Source organism: Miniopterus schreibersii, assembly GCF_964146895.1.
Source record: "Miniopterus schreibersii genome assembly, chromosome: 18".
In the NCBI taxonomy this organism is placed as follows: domain Eukaryota; kingdom Metazoa; phylum Chordata; class Mammalia; order Chiroptera; family Miniopteridae; genus Miniopterus; species Miniopterus schreibersii.
Genome location: NC_138121.1, coordinates 23918355 through 23937372, shown reverse-complemented (window position 1 = coordinate 23937372; position 19018 = coordinate 23918355). Strand labels below are relative to the sequence as shown.

Below are 19018 nucleotides of genomic sequence, written 5' to 3'. Positions count from 1 at the left end.
TGTAAGCACTTTGAGGGGAGGGGGGATATCTTTTTGTTTGTGACTTCCATGCAGCAGTAAATTTGGACTTGTATTAGAGCAGTTAAAATAGTCCTTCCCCCAACCCCGGCTCTGTGGCTTGGTGTACAGTCAATATTTGTTGATGTGCTGTGCCTGAACTGGGTGCAAAGTTCAGTGTGTGGTAGCAGGAGTATGTGTGGGCATTTGGTCTAACTTGTGACTTACAGTATTTAGATTCTCTATGTCCTTATGATACGTTAACCTAAAAATAAAAGGCCAAAGTGAGAGGTAACAAGCATGTATTTGAGATTTTTTTAAAAAGAGTCGTTATTCTGGAAGCACTGATGCAGGCAGAAACTCAAATAGTGTTCCTATTAGGAGACAGAGGCAAGGGGAACAATTACATCAATAGAAGGAAGGCATTTCTATAAGCTAACATAGTGTTTTAATTCTAAACAATGTTTTTAATTTTCAGTCCGGAAACCATCAGTCCAGTAGTCACAATATCTGCTTCCTTGTTACCTTCGCAAACAGTTGTTTGGGACAGGATGTTGCTCTAGGCCCAGTCCAAAGGTTATTTTGCCCTGTTTTAACATTCCAAAGGCTTGAGGCATAGGACAGGGGAGGCAGTTCCTCTGGGATAGCAGCTCCGACTCCATTTTAAAGTGGCTCCACTTACCTTATTTTTTTATATTTCTGCCTCCTTAAACTACAGTTTTCTGAGAGAACTCTTGGTCTCAAACTGTAATTGTGAACTTGCTGATTTTCTTCCCCAATCTGATTTGTGCATTTCAAAACTGTGCTGTGAGCAGCATAAAAGTACGTGCTTGTTACAATTTGTTGGTGCAATGTTCTCGTTATCGATGTACAACATTACCTTTCTTAGTGGCACCTATCTTGCTTTGTATTTTGTCCGATATTAACAATATTATACCAGCTTTATGTTTATTAGAATTTACCTGGCACATCTTTTTTCTTTTTATAGCTTCATTTTTACTTACTTCCTTTTCTGAAAATAAAATAGAAAAATATAGGAAAATGAAAATAATATAACAGCATTTTCTCACTACCCAGAATTGGTAGCTGCTCACATCATGTACTGTTTCTTTTAGTCTTAGTCTCTCTCCCTCTGATTCCCCAACACCCACCCCTACCTCTCCCTTGTTTATTTTTCATTATTATTTATTATGTTTAGGTTTCACCTAGGAAACAGCTTGAATGTGTCTATATCCCTTTTTGGTAGAGCAAGCCTGCTTTTACATTTGTGCCAAGCACAGTGACACTTCTAATATTTAAAAAAGAAATGAGCTCCAGCCAGTTTGCCTCAGTAGTTAGAGCAGCAGCCCGCAGACTGAAGGGTCCTGGGTTCGATTCTGGCCAAGGGTACATACCTCGGTTGCAGGCTCAATCCCGGCCCTGAGTACAGGAGGCAACCAGTTGATGTGTCTCTCTCACATCATCTCCCTCTCTCTCTCTCCCTCTCTCTCTCTTTCTCTTTCTCTCTCTACCTACCCCACCTCTGTCTCTCTCTCCTCCTCTCCCTCTCTCCTCCTTTTCCTCTCTCCTCCTCTCCCCCTCTCTTCCCCCCCCCCCAATTCCAGTCTCTGAAAAGCAATGGAAAAAATATCCTCAAGTGAGAATTAAAAAAAAAAAAAAGAAACAGAACAGAGCTAAAACTACCTTTCCCTCTCTCAGTCACATTACCTTCCCCACTCACTCAGTCTTTACCAAAATGTTCCTTTCAGTCCATTTTTATACTTTTACCTATCTAACTGTATGTCTGTTACAAGCAATAGTGTTTTGAATGTAGTTTTTTAAATATGCTTGGGTGGAATCGCTGGGTATGCATTGTTCTGCGTTTTGCTTTTCTCAATTTGTTTATAAGTGTATCCATGTTCTATAGATGTGCCAGGCTTCATACAATTTCACTTCCTTATTCTATTACATCTTACAATATCCTATGTTTTCCTTTGCCCTTCTGCTAATTTATATTGTTCCATCTTTTCCTTCGGTACATTTGTGTGTGTACCTTTTTTCACTCAAACTTGTACTTGAAAGATCCATCCATGTTGTTACAAGTTGGTGTAGCTCAGTCATTGGTCATTGCTGTATATGCTCCATTGTAAAAACACACAATTGACCAGTTCTTCGTAAATGGACAGTAGGACTCTTCAGTTTTGACTATTGTGAATAACTGTGGACACTCCTGTATGTGCCTTGTTGTGTTGTGTACATGTATACATTTCTATTAGGTATATAATTAGAAGTGGAATTGCTGGGTCATAGGGTATGTATCTGGTTAACTTCAATAGAGTGTCAGGCATCTTTACAATGTAGTTTTGTACCAATTTACACACCCAGCATGCCAGTTGCCCTATAGTATTGCCAACAGTTGGTAGTATTAGGCTTTTTAGTTTTTACCACTCTAATAAGTCTGTAGTGATATTGATAGTGGACACAAGGGGTCCGAGGCTGCTTGTCACACTACTTGAGCCAAATTAAGCAGAGACAGGGTTGAATCATATGTGAGCGATTATTCCAATAATACCGGCAATATGGGGAGAACCGTCGGTCACCCTGGAAATTCTGTTCTGACCCCCCTCGCCAGTTGGCTGGTCATATACCAGTGAGGGAGAAGACAACTACATACAGCTTCGATCTTCAAGTATAACAGGGAAAGGGGAGGGGAGGGTCTGCAGTCTAGCCTTCAGGACCTCAAAGTCCAGTAACAGGGTGACTAATCTTGTATGATGTTACAAACAGCTCTGCCTGTTCCTGGGACCGGAGAATGCTCAGCATTCCTGAGGCAAACTCCCGGAGGGGGTCAGGGTCTGGGCACAGCAACCAAATCAAAGCATGTCCTGTCCTTGGTCTGTTCTCAAAATGTATTTCTTTTCTGAGTAATGGACCCATTGAGGCACCTTATCTTTTTACAGCCTTGTTTCATCCTTCAGTTTCCCAGGGTCTGTAAGAAAACTTATCTGTAGTTAGTAAGGTGAATAATTATTAAACAACTGCGGCTCTATTCTTATTACGTGCCCTCCCCCACTATCAATATCTCGTTGTGGTTTTAATTTATGTTTTCTCTTTCAAATGAATGAGCATCTGTTTATATGCTTACAGCCATTTGGATGTACTCTTGTGAGGTGTTTATGCATGAAATATGTCCATTTTTTTCTAATAGATTGTCTTTATTGACTTGGAGGGATGGAATTGTATTTATTGAGGTTCTTTGTCAGATATATTATTGCCAAATCTTCTTCTACCCTTTGGCTTGCTTGCCTTTTCACTCTTCTAATAGTATCTTTTGATAAATACCAGTTGTGAACTTTAGTGGCTCATTTAGCAGTCTTCCTTTGCTGTTTTGTTTAAGCAAGTTTTCCCTACTCCAAGGTTGTGAATGCCTTCTATGAATGTTACTGTCTTTTACATTTTGCTCTGTAATCTACTGGGCTTGGTTTTTGTGTGTGGTATAAAGTAGGCATCAGATTTCCTGTCCATCCATGATGCTGAAATAAAACAGGCAAAACTGGTCAATATCCTGGGGCAATGATCAATTGAATCTTCACTAGACACAATTTGCATTTCTATGGACAGGAATCAACTGACTCACTCAATGGAAGGAATAGAATCAGATATAGCTGACAGCTGATGGCCTATATACTAGTGTTCTTTGAATTCACCTTTGAATGATCGGTTCCCTTGTTAATTAATGAGTTAAATACATCTTTTGACATGTGTTCCTTTTATATCTTTATGATCTATGATTTTATCCATTTAAAAATGATCTTTTAGCAGTTCTAATCCCTTCCTTTTACCATTTGCTGTTCATCTTCTAATGCAGGGGTTTAAATTTCTGGACCAGGGTGACTAATCCAATTATTGGTGACTGAGGATTGGGGGTGGGACAGTCATAACACAGCATTGCTTCCTGGGCACTGGGGATTGTTGGCAAGAAGACAGTGATTGATAGTTCTGGTGTGCCCTATCCCTTAGCTGAGAAATACAGGCCCTTATAATTACCTCATTGATCCTCTATAGCACCAAACATTCTTCCAGTGTTTAATTCAGTGATGAATTAGACAGCAGTCATGTATTAATTTTGTAAACTTGGGTTTCTACATAGATTGAGTTTTTGCTAAAAGTAAGATAGACTTGTAACCTACAGAAAAGTGTAATAGGATAGAAAAACACATTTTTAAAATAGCTAAAATAAAAGTGTATTGGTCTTGGTAACAATTAGCAGTGATTGCCAAGTCTGCTATTCCCAATCCTTAAACATGTCCCCTTACCTCAGAGCTCAGCTCCTCCTAGCACAACACTTTTGCTCCTTTCCCTTTTGGTATTGAATAAGAAAAGCCAAGCAAAAGATCCAAATTTTCCATCTTTTCAAGCATCAATGAATACCAGCTTAGAATAAAGTTCTTCTGGATGTCTCCTGGATGTTCCTTCAGGCAATAAAGAACCTTAGTCCGGGGGTGGGGAACCTTTTTTCTGCCAAGGGCCATTTGGATATTTATAACATCATTCCTGGGCCATACTGAATTATCAACTTAAAAAGTAGCTATCAAGAAAGCTCCTAGATTTATTGAATTTTGAGTCCTGCCTGCGGTTGCCTTGGCAGGGCCAGACCAAATGATTTCACGGGCGGGATATTCCCCACCCCTGCTTAACCTGTCAGTTGGCTGAAGAGGAACTGACCACCACACTTGACAAGGTCCTGTGCATGCTTGCTGAGGAGTTCAGAGTTCAAAGACCAGGATGGATGGGGAGATGATGAAAGGCCTGAGGACAGCCTGAACAATCACAAATATCCCCAAGCGCAAAGAATCATGGAGACAGCTTCTTCAGGACAGTGTTCTGTTGACCCTGCAAACCTATGCCACAGACTTAAAAACTGAGCAAGCTTTAAGGATGGGGGTATACACCAGACTCAGCTGGAGGGAACAGCAGGCCTTACAGGTTCCTTATGGTCAGAAGATGATTTTACACCAGCTGTTGGAGCTGACAGGGCAGAAAAACACATTTAAGAAAGGAAGTATAGCCTTTTGGCCAGAACCACCATCTTCCAGTAATTTGCCAAAATGACCAACACAAAGGGAAAGAGGAGAGGTACCTGCTGTATGTTCTCTAGACCTTTTAGAAAACATGGAGTTGTTCCTTTGGCCACGTACGTGGGCATCTACAAGAAAGGTGATATTGTAGAACCAAGGGAATGGGCACTGTTCAAAAAGGGCCTCACAAATGTTCCCATGGCAAAAGTGGGTGTCTACAATGTCACCCAGCATGCAGTGGGCATTGTTGTGAACAAATAAGTTAAAGGCAAGATTCTTGCCAAGAGAATTAATGTACGTATTGAGCATACTAAGCACTCTAAGAGTTGAGATAATTTCCTGAAACGTGTAAGGGCCAGTGATCAGAAAAAGGAGACAAAGAGCAAGGTACCTGGGTTCAGCACCAGCCTGCAGCACCCAGGGAAGCACACTGTGAGAACCAATGAAAAGGAGCCTGAGCTGCTGGCACCCATTCCCTATGAATTCATGGCATGACAAGTGTTAAAAAAATGAAAGACCTCTGTACAGTTAAAAATGTTTCTCTTAATTGGGTAGAAGCATGGTGTCCCTTCCCCCCAAAAGTAATTAAAGAAAACTTTGTGTCCTAAAAAAAGAAAAACAAGAATTATAACTGTACCTACCTCATGGCTTAAGTATTTACTGTTTTATGTGGGAGCAAAAAGTGAATAGCTTTTAAAAAGAAAAAAAACAGTTCTGGACAGATTGTTGCATTCATTTAGACCAAATTTTTTATTTTTTAAAAATGTGATACAACCATTTAATTTTCACATTAACAATAGTCAACATGTGTGTGACTCATATACACAATTCTCTATGTACACACAAGCACACACTATTTATATAAAAAATAAGTTAAGCTTTAATAATGAAACACAAGTTTACAAATGCAGCTTTTTAAAGCCTAATGAAAAATTTAAAAAATGTGGAAATCTCTGAGACAGGATCATTGTGGAATCTGGCTCTTTGAGATGAAAATATTTTGAAAATTAAAAACCTGAGACAAATCATTGAGTATTTTCCAAATGCCAATTTTGTAATTCTACATATTCCTTAATCTACTTATTAGCTTCTTATTGGCTAGAATATGGCTTCTAGGGTTGCCTCCCAAAAGTTAAATATCATACAAGTGGGAAGTTAAGCTACATTCCACTTAAGACTTAACATTATTAAGGCCCTTTTCAGCCATCTTCCCCGCTTCCAAATACAACTCATCATTTAGTGACCCTGGATGAGCAACTTGACATTTCATGCTCAGATACCTCTTAAGTGAATTTTTTTTTTTTTTTGTCTAAAATGTTTCATCATAAATAGTTGCATAGGATGTAAGTGCTGGCATATTGTCTATAGTGCATCTTTAAATAAAACTGCTACCTTCCTTTATAAATTTAGCCAAGAGGCTCTAACCCAATACTTACTTGGTGGGCACGCTCATCCTCTCAAATATTACATGAAGGAAGCCATTTTTAATAGTACGAAATGCCACGTTTTTCCTTTTACTCCTCGAATTTGTATTTTTAATCTGCTTCCCCCTCAAAATTTTAGCTTAATTATTTTTGGCCTTTTTATTGCTTAATTGTAGATCTGTAACAAAATTACATAATAGCCTATAATCATAAGGCTCTCTGTATTAAAATGTTTCTTCTGGATTGAACTTAGTCAATAAACAAATGTAGTACAGATTTTAACAAATTAATAAACATAGTAAAATTTCACTGGCAGTGTATTACTCAACGAGATGGAGAAGGCTTCTCCCTTCGCCCAGTTATTTCATCTCTCTGTAGAGTAAGATTATTTTTGCTAGAATGGCCACAGTGCAGCATCAGTTCTAATCTCCTTTTAAATTTCCTGTATGAAAGTGTTGATAATCCTTGTTCACACAGATAAGTAGATGGGAACACAAGTTTTGTGATAGCAGGATAACTGAATTCTTCCAACTCCTTTGGAATTACATGCTAAAATATTCAGAAATCTTGGGTGTTCCTTCTATTTTGTTGAAAGCAAAGAATTGGGAACCACCAGACTTGCAAAGGGATTTGTACCCTGCTGTAAAGAAGCTTTCACTCTCTAAACACCCATATTTTGAATTTTATACCCTGAATCATGCTCTACGGTAAGACTGAAGATGGGGAAAGATACGTTTTCTTTTGTGAGGGAGAAAAGCGCGTTTTCTTAGTAGGATGATTCTTAAGAAAGTGTACAATAGAAAGGCAGGGATCTGAGAATTGATCCCCTAAAACTCTTCCAGCCTCTGTATTCCCTGGAAAGCTCTGGTAGACCTATGCTCTGAGTAAGGCTGGCCCAGGTTACAGACATTGGCCTTGGTGTCTTAAGTTCAGATTTTATTTAACTAGGTCACAGGGCATATACAGTTGACCCTTGAACAACACAGGTTTCTACCGCCTAGGTCCACTTACATGTGGATTTTTTTTTTTTCAATAAATTCTGTAAATGTATTTTCTCTTCCTTATGATTTTCTTAATACTTTATTTTCTCTAGCTTACTTTATGATGATACAGCATATAATACATATTGTACAAAATATGTGTTAATCCACCATTTATGTTATTGGTAAGGCTTCTGGTCAGTGGTAGGCTATTAGTAGTTAAATTTCGGGGGAGTAAGAAGTTATATGCAGACTTCTGACTGCACAGTGGTGAGGGGGCGGTCAGTGCACCTAACCACCTTGTTCAAGGTTCAACTGTAAATTATTCGATTATGCTGCCTGGCTGCCTTCTTAATAAAGAGCAGCAAGTCTTCAAATGTATTCCACTGTATGTTAGTCCCATGAGACAGTCCTTGGCAAAAGGGTCCTGAGATCAAATATGGGAAATGTGATATTCTATACCCCTTAACTGTGCTTATTAGAATATCCAAGTTTCACAGAAAAAAATATTTAACTTTGTATAATCTAAATTTTCCAAACTCAAATGACCTAACCAGCCTCCTCATTTTATTTTTCCATGTAATAACTGATGCCTCAATAACATCCTTAGGGACATGAACAAAAACGATTTAACACATACACAATCATGGTTTTGGTCCATCAATGCTGCTGCTGTATTTCAGGATGTTCTTGTCACTATTCTGCTTGATCTGACGTAACTATGCTTAACACATGACTATTAAACCATAATCTCAGCTGGATATTTTATAGGACTTGGGTTTTATGACATCTAGGCAGCCTCTACAAAGAGCAATGATGTCACCTGCAACCTTCACTTTTTCCTTCTGTGTCTTTCCTGAGAGAATCCTACCACCAAGAATCCAGATTCATGTGTTACCCTATTATGAGAATGTAGCAACCAAAGCAAATACTCTCTAATGGTGGATTCAAGTTATTATAGCACCTAGGAGGAGACAGTTTTGGGGAAAAGGTTCTTCCCAGCACCAGTTACAGTATACCCCCTCACCATCCCTTGCCTGCTCTCTGCACATGTGGCTGGGTATGGATGTTACACAGTGGCAGCTGAAAGATGCTTAACTCCTGCTTTCTATGCTACCACTTCTCAATTTCTTTGATATGGTAGCAAAACATCCATTTTAAGCAGAAAGGATGTTCCTGTCACTGTTCTGCTTAATCTGTGCTTAGCTTTTTGGCTTTAAAATGGAGTGAAGTGTGAAGGTTCATGTCTTTTACTCACTCCTGAGCTGAAAACAGGTGATGACAGCAAAATCAGAGCTCTACTGTGTAGAGGTAATAATGGAGCCTGTAGAGGTATGGGGGGGGGGGGGGGGCAGTAATCAGGCTCCAGTGGCTGATGGGCCACTGGCTATAGAATATGTAAATTCCTTCTCTGCAGCCTTCAGCTGAGTGCTTTTTTCATCCAGTCTTTCCTGAAAGCTGCTTTGAACATCGGCTACAATCAGGAATATTCTTCCCTCAGTTACTGGCTGCCAAATAAAAGAAGAATTCCCAAGTCAAGGAATAACTAAAATGTCACAAAATAAGAGCCCCACCTTGGTCAGACTATTACCTATTCTCCTGGCTTTCTAAAAGGTAGAATGCATCTCTTTTAGAAGCACGTGTAACCATAAGCCCAGTAACCATGGCTTTGTTATTTCTTTTAAAAAACTTTAACATTGTACCCCCAGACCTTGGCATGGTGCTTGGTATACAGTGGTGCTCAAGAAATTTTTGTGGAATGAAGGGATAAGGTCTTTTAATCAGAGAGCTGGTTGGTTTTAATAAACTTGTCAGCAATACATGTATGCTAAGCCCACGATAATTAGGGGAGGGCTCAATGGGTTTCTAGGACCCAATCCATCCAATTAAAGCCGCCAGTCTTACTGCTTGCTAGTTTGTTCCTCCCCACCACAGTCTTTTTCACAGTTACACCTTATTTCCTCTAAGTTGGTTCTCAATTCACTCTAAGCTGTGATTCTACTGATCACGCCCCGGACCACTATCCTCACCTTTAAAAAGCCTTGTTAAATCATCACACTGTACAAATCATTAAACTGTATCTCAAGATGCAGAGGAGTGTTACCTTGTCCCAAGTGGGTTAGCTGCTTCGGGGTGGTTGCATCTGAGATTTTTTGAAGCCTTATAATGCTTAAGCCACAAGGCTCAGCTTGCTCTTACAGAAAACTGAGTAATCCGTGGAGCCTAACTTGCATCACCTCATTTAACCAGTAAAGTGGCCTCTTGTCTGTGGGAGCTGTGGACCCAGAGCCTCCCTGTAGTCATGCAGCCAGCTCAGGGGTGGACAGAGCAGGGGTGAGTAAGGAGCTGGCTGAGCCTTCAGCGGGTCTCTGGTTTCTAACAGGCTCTTTAAATCAAAGAGGTACCAAGATGTCCACCTCCCACCCCCAATAACTCCAGTCACAAAGTAAGACTCCACCTTTAACTAGAAATTGTCTTAATGAATAGAGATTCCATGGACTCGGGTACTGTAGCAGGTCTCTCTAACCAGCCAGCCAGCCAGCCAATGTGCATTTAGCTGAGCCCACTGACTGGGGGCAGGGAAGCTGGGCAGATGCGCCAGTCAGGGGCAGGGCTCCTCTTTGGGCCCTGGTGAAATCCAATGACTTTAATTGTAGAATCGTTTGCCTTTTAGTTAAAATCCTTTCCAGAAGCTAATTTATTAGTTCCTTACATTGCAGGCTTATCTTCTGTGGAAGTCAATTACCTGGGTAATTAGAGGCCAGAAAAGGAATCCTGCTCACTGTGCAGGTCGTGCAGAGAAGGTTTAACTGTTTAAGATTTTCACTGCTTTTATTCAATGAGGTTTGGAACACAAGAGGCCAAAAACGAGGAATGTGATTTTGGGATCCTCTATAGAGAATTATAAGTTAAGAAATTGTCCAAGATGAAAAAAATTATGAGGAAATCACCCCAACTCATGCTGATTAGGTCTTCTTCAGGAATGCCATCTTGACTGTGGACTTGAAGAGAGGATGACGTCACAGACTAGCATGATCCCAGGGTCTGAATACAGCACATTCTTCTACATGCAAACATACGCACACACACACCTCCACACATGCACCCAGCTTCTATGAGTAAAACTTGCTGTTGCTGACTCTCTTCTCTCTTAACCTGAAATAAAACAGATTTCATCATCCACTAGGCTGAGACACGGGCCCTGTGCTCTGTAACATTTCTCTGCCACACATCTGCAGGTCATTAATGGTGGCATGGTACAGGGCTGAGAGTCAGGGAGGTGGCTTCTTGGCAAGATATTTAACCTGAGTCTCAATTTCCTCAATGGTCATTGCTGCTTGCTAGGCTGAATGAAGTAAAGGTGAAATGAGAATAATATGGGTAAGGAGTCTGCACTCTGTTTCCCATTAGAAGCTGGCACTTTGGGGGGATAGTGCTTTGTTGAGTAGGACTGTCTGGCACATTGGAGGACACTAGGTGTACCTGGCTGCCTCACCTCCTATTGCATGTCTGTAGCACAATCAAAAGCATCCCTTGGGGGGGGGGGGGTGGTTCCTGCCTTGATTTAGAACCACTGGATTAGCCCATTCCTGGGAACTCGATAGAGGATCTTTAAAAGGTAGTGGTCATCATTTATTTTCACTATTACAGTGGCACCTCAGTTTTCGAATGTCTCCGTTGACGAACATTTTGGTTTAGAAACGCCGTAAACCCAGAAGGAAATGCTTTGGTTTTCGAACACACCTTGGATGTCGAACATGCCACACGGCTCCTGCTGAGGGCAAGATCCTGAGGCCTAACTGTCGGCTGTGGATCACTCGGTTTTCGAATGTTTCAGAACTCGAACGGTCTTCCAGAATGGATTACATTGGAAAACCGAGGTGCCACTGTATATTGAAGTGTCCTTCTAGTGATGATAGATCCACTTAGGGGAAGGGGCATATAAGATACTTAAGATACTCCTATAAATTCACTTAGCGAGCAAAGAGAGCTGGAGTCGAGGGCATCAGTCAAAGGATTTCTAGAGATGGTGCCTTCCCGAAGCCTGGCCCCAGGTGCCCAATGTCACTGCTGAGGAGTGAGACCTGAGGGTCTGCAGGTGGAGAAGGGGCTGACCTACCTCCGGTTGCACTTCTCCTGGTACAGCTGAAGCTGGTTCTCATTGACATTGAACTCTCTAACGAGGGCATCCCGGTTGGCATTGCGCAAGTTCTGGTGTGTGTCATATAGAAAGAGCTGGTTGTTCAGCTCTTCTTGCCGCCTCCGCAGCTGGCGACAAGAGGAGTACAGTTCCTCTTCACTCTCCTGCAGAGAAGAGAAGAAAACAACCATGGGGTGACAGTGTCTTCCAAACCTGAAGGTGGGCCATGGCTTCTTAAGACTGTGACTGAAGGAAGCACAAGGCAGAAGCTTTGCAACTGGGATTATCCCAGAAAATCCAGGGCCTATTTTAACCAAAGATAATATTGGATATTATCAATCAACTGCATTGGAAGTAAGCAGTTTAACAAACCCTCATTCACAATAAAGGATGGCTTTATAGTGAAACACTGGAGCAACAAATGCATTGTCCATTGATCCCATTTCTTAATCAAATCTGGTTTTTCACTGGTCTAAGCAACCTTCGGGCCCTTATCCCAATGCAAAGGGTCTAAGCAGCTCTGTGCATAAAGTGGAACCCAGCAGGCCAGGGAGAGAACAGCCTAATATGAGGACAGAAAGGTAAGCAGGAGCCAGCAGGTCACTTAAGGTCTCACAAAGGGCTTTATTAAAAGGCAGGGTAACGTACAACACAGATGAACCTTGAAAACATTACACTATAGGAAAGCAGCCAGGTCCAAAAGACCACATACCATGATTCCATTTATATGAAATATCCAGAACAGGCAAATTCATAGAGACAAAGGAGATTAGTGGTTGCCTGGGGTGGGGATGAAGTGAGTGGAGACAGCTAATGAGCAGGAGTTTCCTTTAGGGGTGATGAAAATGTTCTAAAATCGGTCGTGGTGATGGCGGAACAACTCTATGAGTATACTCAAAGCCACTGAATTATATACATTTTAAATGGGTGAACTGTATGTTATATGAATTATCCCAATAGGGCTGTACCCCACCCCAAAAGCCAAGGGAACACAGGTTATGTTCCCAGAGATGGGCATGTGACTCAGTTCTAGCCAGTAATGATGTCTTGCTCCCCACCACCACCTCCAGGCACATGACCCAAGCCAGCCCAATTAAAAGCATTCACATGAGTAAAGCAAAGCAAAACAAACACCCCATTTAAGTATTAACCCCGTGCTACAAATGTCTCTCTTCACCTTCTCTCCACCTAGAAGAAAACAACTTCTGTTGCCTTCATATATGTAATGACTATTGGTTATTCAGGTTAAATTCCAAGTCTGCCTTTTCTGCTAATGCCTCTATAATTAAAGCCCGGTATCTCCTTTTCTGAGACTCTGGTTGGTACTCTTGCTAAAAAGAGAGTTTGTTTTCTCAGGGATCAGCTGAGAGAGTGATGAATGTTCCCAGTTGCCAGTGGCCCTTTGCTATCATATAGAGAAGGCTGGGAATGAAGCCAAGAGAGGAGACAGAACCAGTGGAGAGCACCTGGATCCAGACATGACTGAAGCAAGCACTACCCATAAAATTTGCAGTTGACTAAGCCAAAATACTCCCTCTGTTATGCTAAGAAAAAGCTGATCAGGGTAAGGACTTTGGGTTTCAGCATAGGAGGAGAGGAAGTCGATGTTTTTAAAAGATTGCTGACAATTATTATATAAAAACTGGCCGCTGCCACTGATGGAGCAGTTCAAATGAGAGACACTGGTGTGACAAAAATGTGCATCAGTATACACAAATGAGATGCTTTTGTCATTTATGTTTACAACAATGGACTCAGACAACCATACCCTGCTCTGCAAATTTTTTTTCCACCTTAATGACCTTAACCATTGTGGACAGCCCCAGGAGAACTCTGACTTTGGAGAGCAGGGAGAACGACAGTGAAGGTTATTCCAGCCACTCGCCAAAGTGCAGAGTAAAAAGACGATTTGCTTTGCACAAGGTGTGAAGGTGAAATGGACAGTCCTTGGTGACTAATTCAGTGCACTGAAGGAGGCATTGGGCAGAGTCAGTAATGACTTTGCTTAAATGTATGCCCTTTCTCAAGGAGACCAGCTTTCCTTCCCATTAAGAATAAAGCAAAGTAGCCCTGGCCAGTGTAGCTCAGTTGGTTGGAGCATCGTCCCTTGCACTGGAAGGTTATGGGTTCAGTTTCCAGTCGGGGCATATACCTAGGTTGCGGGTTCGATCCCTGGTTGAGGCACATAAGAGGCAATTGATAGGTGTTCTCACATCTGTGCTTCTCCTTCCGTCCCTCCCTCCCTTCCTCTCTCTCTAAAAAATCAATGAAGATATATCCTATGTGAGGATTAAAAATAAAATACAGCAAAACACCCCATTTAAGTATTAACGCTGTGCTACAAATGGTCTCTTTTCACCTTCTCTCCACCTAAAAGAAAACAACTTCTGTTGCCTTCATATATGTAATGACTATTGGTTATTCAGGTTAAGTTCAACGTCTACCTTTTCTACTAATATTTCTATAATTAAAGCCCTATATCTCCTTTCTGAATTCCAAAGCTTTTATATGTTATGTAATTTAGTCCTTAGTATTCCACATATATAAAATCATATCTAAAAGTGCATAATATTCAGAAAAGTAAACATATACAGCAGGGCCTTAAATAACGTCGTTTCTTTCAACGTCCTTCTGTTAGGATGAGAAAAAAGTCAATTCCAGCTGGGGCCACTGTCCTTGTGGAGTCTGCATGTTCTCCCTATGTCTGTGTGGGTTTTCTCCAGGTACCTTGGCTTCCTCCAACATCCCAGAGATGTGCACATAAGATGAACTGGCCTGTCTACACTGGCCCTGTCTGAGTGAGTGTGGTGTGGGTGAGTGTGCCCTGCGACGGGAGTCCTGTCCAGCTGCTGGGACAGCCTCAGGCCATCCGTAGCCCTGAAGTGGAATAAGCGGGTTGGAAAAGAATTATAGTACTTGTTTTTATCAATTTTCCTTAAATGTACGTCTAGCTCACAATTATTTCAATGTTCAACATTAGAAGTGTTTTGGGTCATTATTTAGAGGTTTGGTGATGTTTCTGTGACCAGAAATAAGCTGTAGGAACTTAACTTGTTTTCACCACTTGGCCTATGGTAAAACTGGTTTCTTTATACGTTGTTTCATTTAATGTTGCCGTTTTCAAGAACCTGTTGATCACGCTAAGTGAGGACTTACTGTGTACAGTTTAATAAAGCTAACAGCTATGGAGCCACCACCAAGTGAAGAAATAGAGCACTGCTCACTGCAACCCCCCCTCCCGCCGGTCAAGACTCCCTCCTTCCCTAGAATGTTGAGACACTTGTTACCTGGTTTTGAGTCTGAGTTTTCACACAAAAACTCAGTTTGTTTTTCTTTTCTAAGTCTTTCGTTATTTGTGTTTCCTAATATATTTACTGATTTCTTTGCTCACCATGCTTCCTGCATTCTATTCCCTTTTGATTAAGAGTAAGTAGTTTGGTAGGCTTTTTTAAACAAAGGTTTATTAGTACTAAGTGATCTGCCTTTGTATGTCAGAAATTATTCTTACCCTCACTCTTGAATGGTAGTTATTAGGATACAGAATGTCTAAGACTTACAGCTTGTATCTTAAACAACTTTGAAGCTATCCCTTAGTCCAGGGGTGGGGAACGTCCTGGATTAGCCCTGCCAAAGCAACCACAGGCAGGACTTGAAATTCAGTAAATCTAGGAGCTTTTTTTCATAGCTAATTTTTAAGTTGATAATTTTGTATGGCTCTCAAATGATGTTATAAATATCCAAATGGCCCTTGGCAGAAAAAAGGTTCCCCACCCCTGCCTTAGTCTCTAGGCTGCTATTGTTGTAGGTAGAAGTGTTACTGTCTCTGGTCAGTCCTCCGTAGATAACCTGTCTTTTTTTCTCATTTCTCTTTAATAATTTACTTTCTGCCAATTCAATATGATGTATCTCTTCGTGGATCTGTACTTATATTGCTGTGTTTATAGGTGGAGTACTCGTGTCCTTCAATGCTGGAAAATTTGTCATTAACATCTCAAATATTTTATGTTGAAGTTTCTCATCCTACCATCCTTTTTTTTTTTTTTTTAACTCTTGTCTTGCTTTGTCCAAAGCAAATTCTCCAACACAGTCTTCATAATTACTAATTTTTTCCTTAACTGTGTCCTCCTTGGAATTTCCCACTTATTAAGCTTTAAAGCAATTTTTTCATAATTTTTCACATTGTATTTTTAGGGTCTCTTAATTGATCCTTTCATTCCTACATGTTCTTGATTAACAGTAAGACGGGTTCTTTTAAAATACTACTCATTGGGTTCTCTCTGGGGAAAAAAATGCATTTATTTCAGTTATTTTCAGTTTCACTGGCTTGAATTCTCTTGCTTTTACATTTGTTAGCTATATTGGCATTATTTTCCTTGAGTGCTTTAAATTTTTAATGTGTAAGCTCATCGGATGGGAAAGTTGATTCCTCCCTTGAATCTATATGTTGGTATCCGTTTTTCTGAATGTTGTAAATAGGGGGGAAGGGGCTCCCAAGGGGAGGGTCAGCTCAGTGTTAGGTTGATGGTGTGGGGCTCTGGGTTCTCAGACACCCTACAGATCACAGCCTGTGTCCTGACTGCAGGGCTGTGTCTACTTTTGTCCCAATCCCTCAAGCAAGCAGCTGACCATGGCCTGAGTCCTGGCCACTTCCCAAATCTCTTTCTCTGGATGGCATTTCAGAAAAGTGAAGCCCACCTTGCCCTGAATCTTCTATTTGTGCACAGCCTTCAGTGCCCACTGCATGAGCCACAAAAATGAAAAGAAAAAAGAAAAAATGAATTAAGTATCCAGACACAGGAGTTATAAAATGAATAGAGGTTTAAGGAGAGCAGACTGAATCTGTAAAGATAAAGATGGAAATGGCTGAATGAGAAAACCAAAATATAATAATATAAAATAAATGCAAGAGCTGGGTTGTTTTGTGGGAAAAACACAAACAGAATCAATGAATTAGAGAGTCCATTATCTAATCTAGAAATGTGTGAAAGCCCAAATAAGACATAAGCACAGGTGTACAACTACAGATAAAAAGCAATGGGAGGAACCTGTTAAATAAATAACAACCAAGATAAAAACCAAGATGATAATGGAAAGAATGAATATATGTATTTGTATTTATTTATTATAAGGCTCTATCTCCAAAATATGTAATAGGTATATACATATGTATTTCCTATTGAAGAAAATTATCCTATGAGAGAGAAAAAATTGAAGAGACCAATTTTATTCCAGAAGAAAATGAGAAAATTTTATAACCAGGCCCAGAAAGTTTCACAAACGATGTCTTTAAGATCTGTTACGTGTAGGTAGCAGTTAGCACCAGTTCTATTCAAAAGGTGTCATAGCCCTGAGAAGGAAGGAAGGTCTCCAAGTATTTTGAGTGAAGCCAGTATAACAAAACCTGACCCAAAACTAAAGACTGAACACTCAGTGAAAACCAGTGCAAAAATCCTAAATAAAATATTAACATTATAGGAGCACATTAAACAATACAATCCTTTATTCCACTAAGGAACTCTTTTTTCTGCTCTCTTAAGATGGCTTTTCACACCTCTGGCTCTCCTCAGACCTCCCCAATCTCAGCTGACATCTTTGCTTCCTGTTTCACATAGAACATAGAAGGAATTACATGGGAGATCTGCCCATCCCAGGGCCCTGTACCATATCCCATGCCTTCTTTCCTGCTCGGCCCAGGGTCCCATCTCCCCTTTCCTACTCAGGTCTTCATTCCTGTGCATACCCTTTCTCTCTCCTGTATCATTGTTGCCCTTCTCTACTAGCTCGCCCCCCTCAGTAGCATGCAAATACATCTTAAAAAGCTCCCTCCTTCACCCCACATCCCCCTCTAGCTACTGACCCATCTCTCTTGTCACCTTCACAGCAAATGTCCTTGAACGACTCATATGCTCCCCATCAGTGTATCATCTATTCCCATTTGCATTCTCAATTTTTCAGTTTTTATTACTTATGTATGTGGAGTTAAAAGAGTCAAAAAGTACTATAGGGGCCCTAGCCGCTTTAGATCAGTGATTAGAGCGTCGGCCCGTGGACTGAAGGGTCCCGGGTACAATTCCAATCAAGGGCATGTACCTCGCTCGATCCCTGGGCGCATGCGGGAGGAAACCAATCAATGTGTCTTTCTCACATTGATGTTTCTCTCTCTCTCTCTCTATATATATATATATTTAAATTTGAGACCCTTGAATTCTTAGAGAACATCTTTGGTAATTTTACCTGGCCTGTGACAAAAATCTTCCTGGAGTTCTCTACCTTTAGTTTTTTCTGTTTTTATCCCCAGCTGATGCTATTTTCTTTTAATTATTTTATGATGAAATTTTAAAGTTGCAATAGAATAGTGAGTTCTCATATACCCTACACACCCAAGATTCCCCAGAGATTGCACAACCAGAGTACAATTATCAAAACCAAGAAATTAACGTTGGCCCAATACTATTAAGTAAACTACAGATTTTATTTGGTTTTCACTGGTTTTTCTATCAATGTCCTTTTTCTGTTCCAATATCCAGTCCAGGATCCCACATTGCATTTAGTTCCTGTGTCCCTGGAGTCCTCTAATCTGTGGCATTTCTCTAGGCCTCTCTCATCTTTTATGACCTTGACACTTTTGAAGAGTTACTGGTCAGTAATTTTGTATCATGTCCCATTCTTTGGGTTTGCCTGCTGTTTTCTCAGTGTTTGAGATTATGTAGCTTTGACAAGAATGCCACAGAAGTGACGTGTCCTTCTCAGGAGGTATGTCTTATTCCTGGTTGGTATTGCTGATTGTTCGGTTCAGATGCTGTGTGCCGGGTTCATCCTTTATAAAGCCACTATTTTTCTCTTTCCAGTTAATACATTTCTTGAAGGAAGACACTTTGAGACTATACAAATTCCCTATTTCTCCTCAAACTTTCACTCACTAATTTTAGCATCCATTGGTAGATCTTACCTGTATCAATCACTTACTGTGGTGTTCCAGTGGTGATTTTCTATTTCTCTCATTCACTTCGCATTTACTAATTGGAACTCTTCAATAAGAGCTCTTTCTTCTCTCTCATTTAATTATTAAATATTCACATGTCCACAAATGAAAAGTTTTATTCTATGGGTTTTAATCCAACATCACAATTTTGTTGCTCAGATTGTTCCAACTTTGGCCATTGGGAGCTCTTTGGGGTGGTTTCTATACCCCTTCGATATGTGTGTCCCTATCCTTTCTTCAGCATTTTACTTACTGGAACTTCGAGATAGTCCAGGCTCATTTTCTATTTAATCTGTCTCAACTCTGGAATCAACCACTTGTTTAAAGAGCTCTGGTTACTTTTATTGGAGAATGATATTTAGAAAGCTAAATCTGGGAGCTTAGGTGTGCTCATTGCTACTGGGGTGTCATTGGTTCTAGGCCCTCTCAGCAGACAG

General features: G+C 40.6%; 1 protein-coding gene across 1 annotated transcript in view; it reads right to left on the bottom strand.

The window, feature by feature from the left end:
- Positions 1-6361: 6361 nt before the first annotated feature.
- The window catches only part of PLCG2 (phospholipase C gamma 2), a 130387-nt gene continuing 117730 nt past the window's right edge, over positions 6362-19018 (bottom strand). Inside the window, exons 32-33 of the mRNA XM_081119519.1 lie at positions 11579-11763; positions 6362-10614 (exon numbers count right to left, since the gene is read on the bottom strand). Of these exons, the coding sequence (XP_080975645.1) occupies positions 10572-10614; positions 11579-11763 (228 nt within the window). The 3' untranslated portion in view covers positions 6362-10571. The remainder of the gene's footprint in view (positions 10615-11578; positions 11764-19018) is intronic.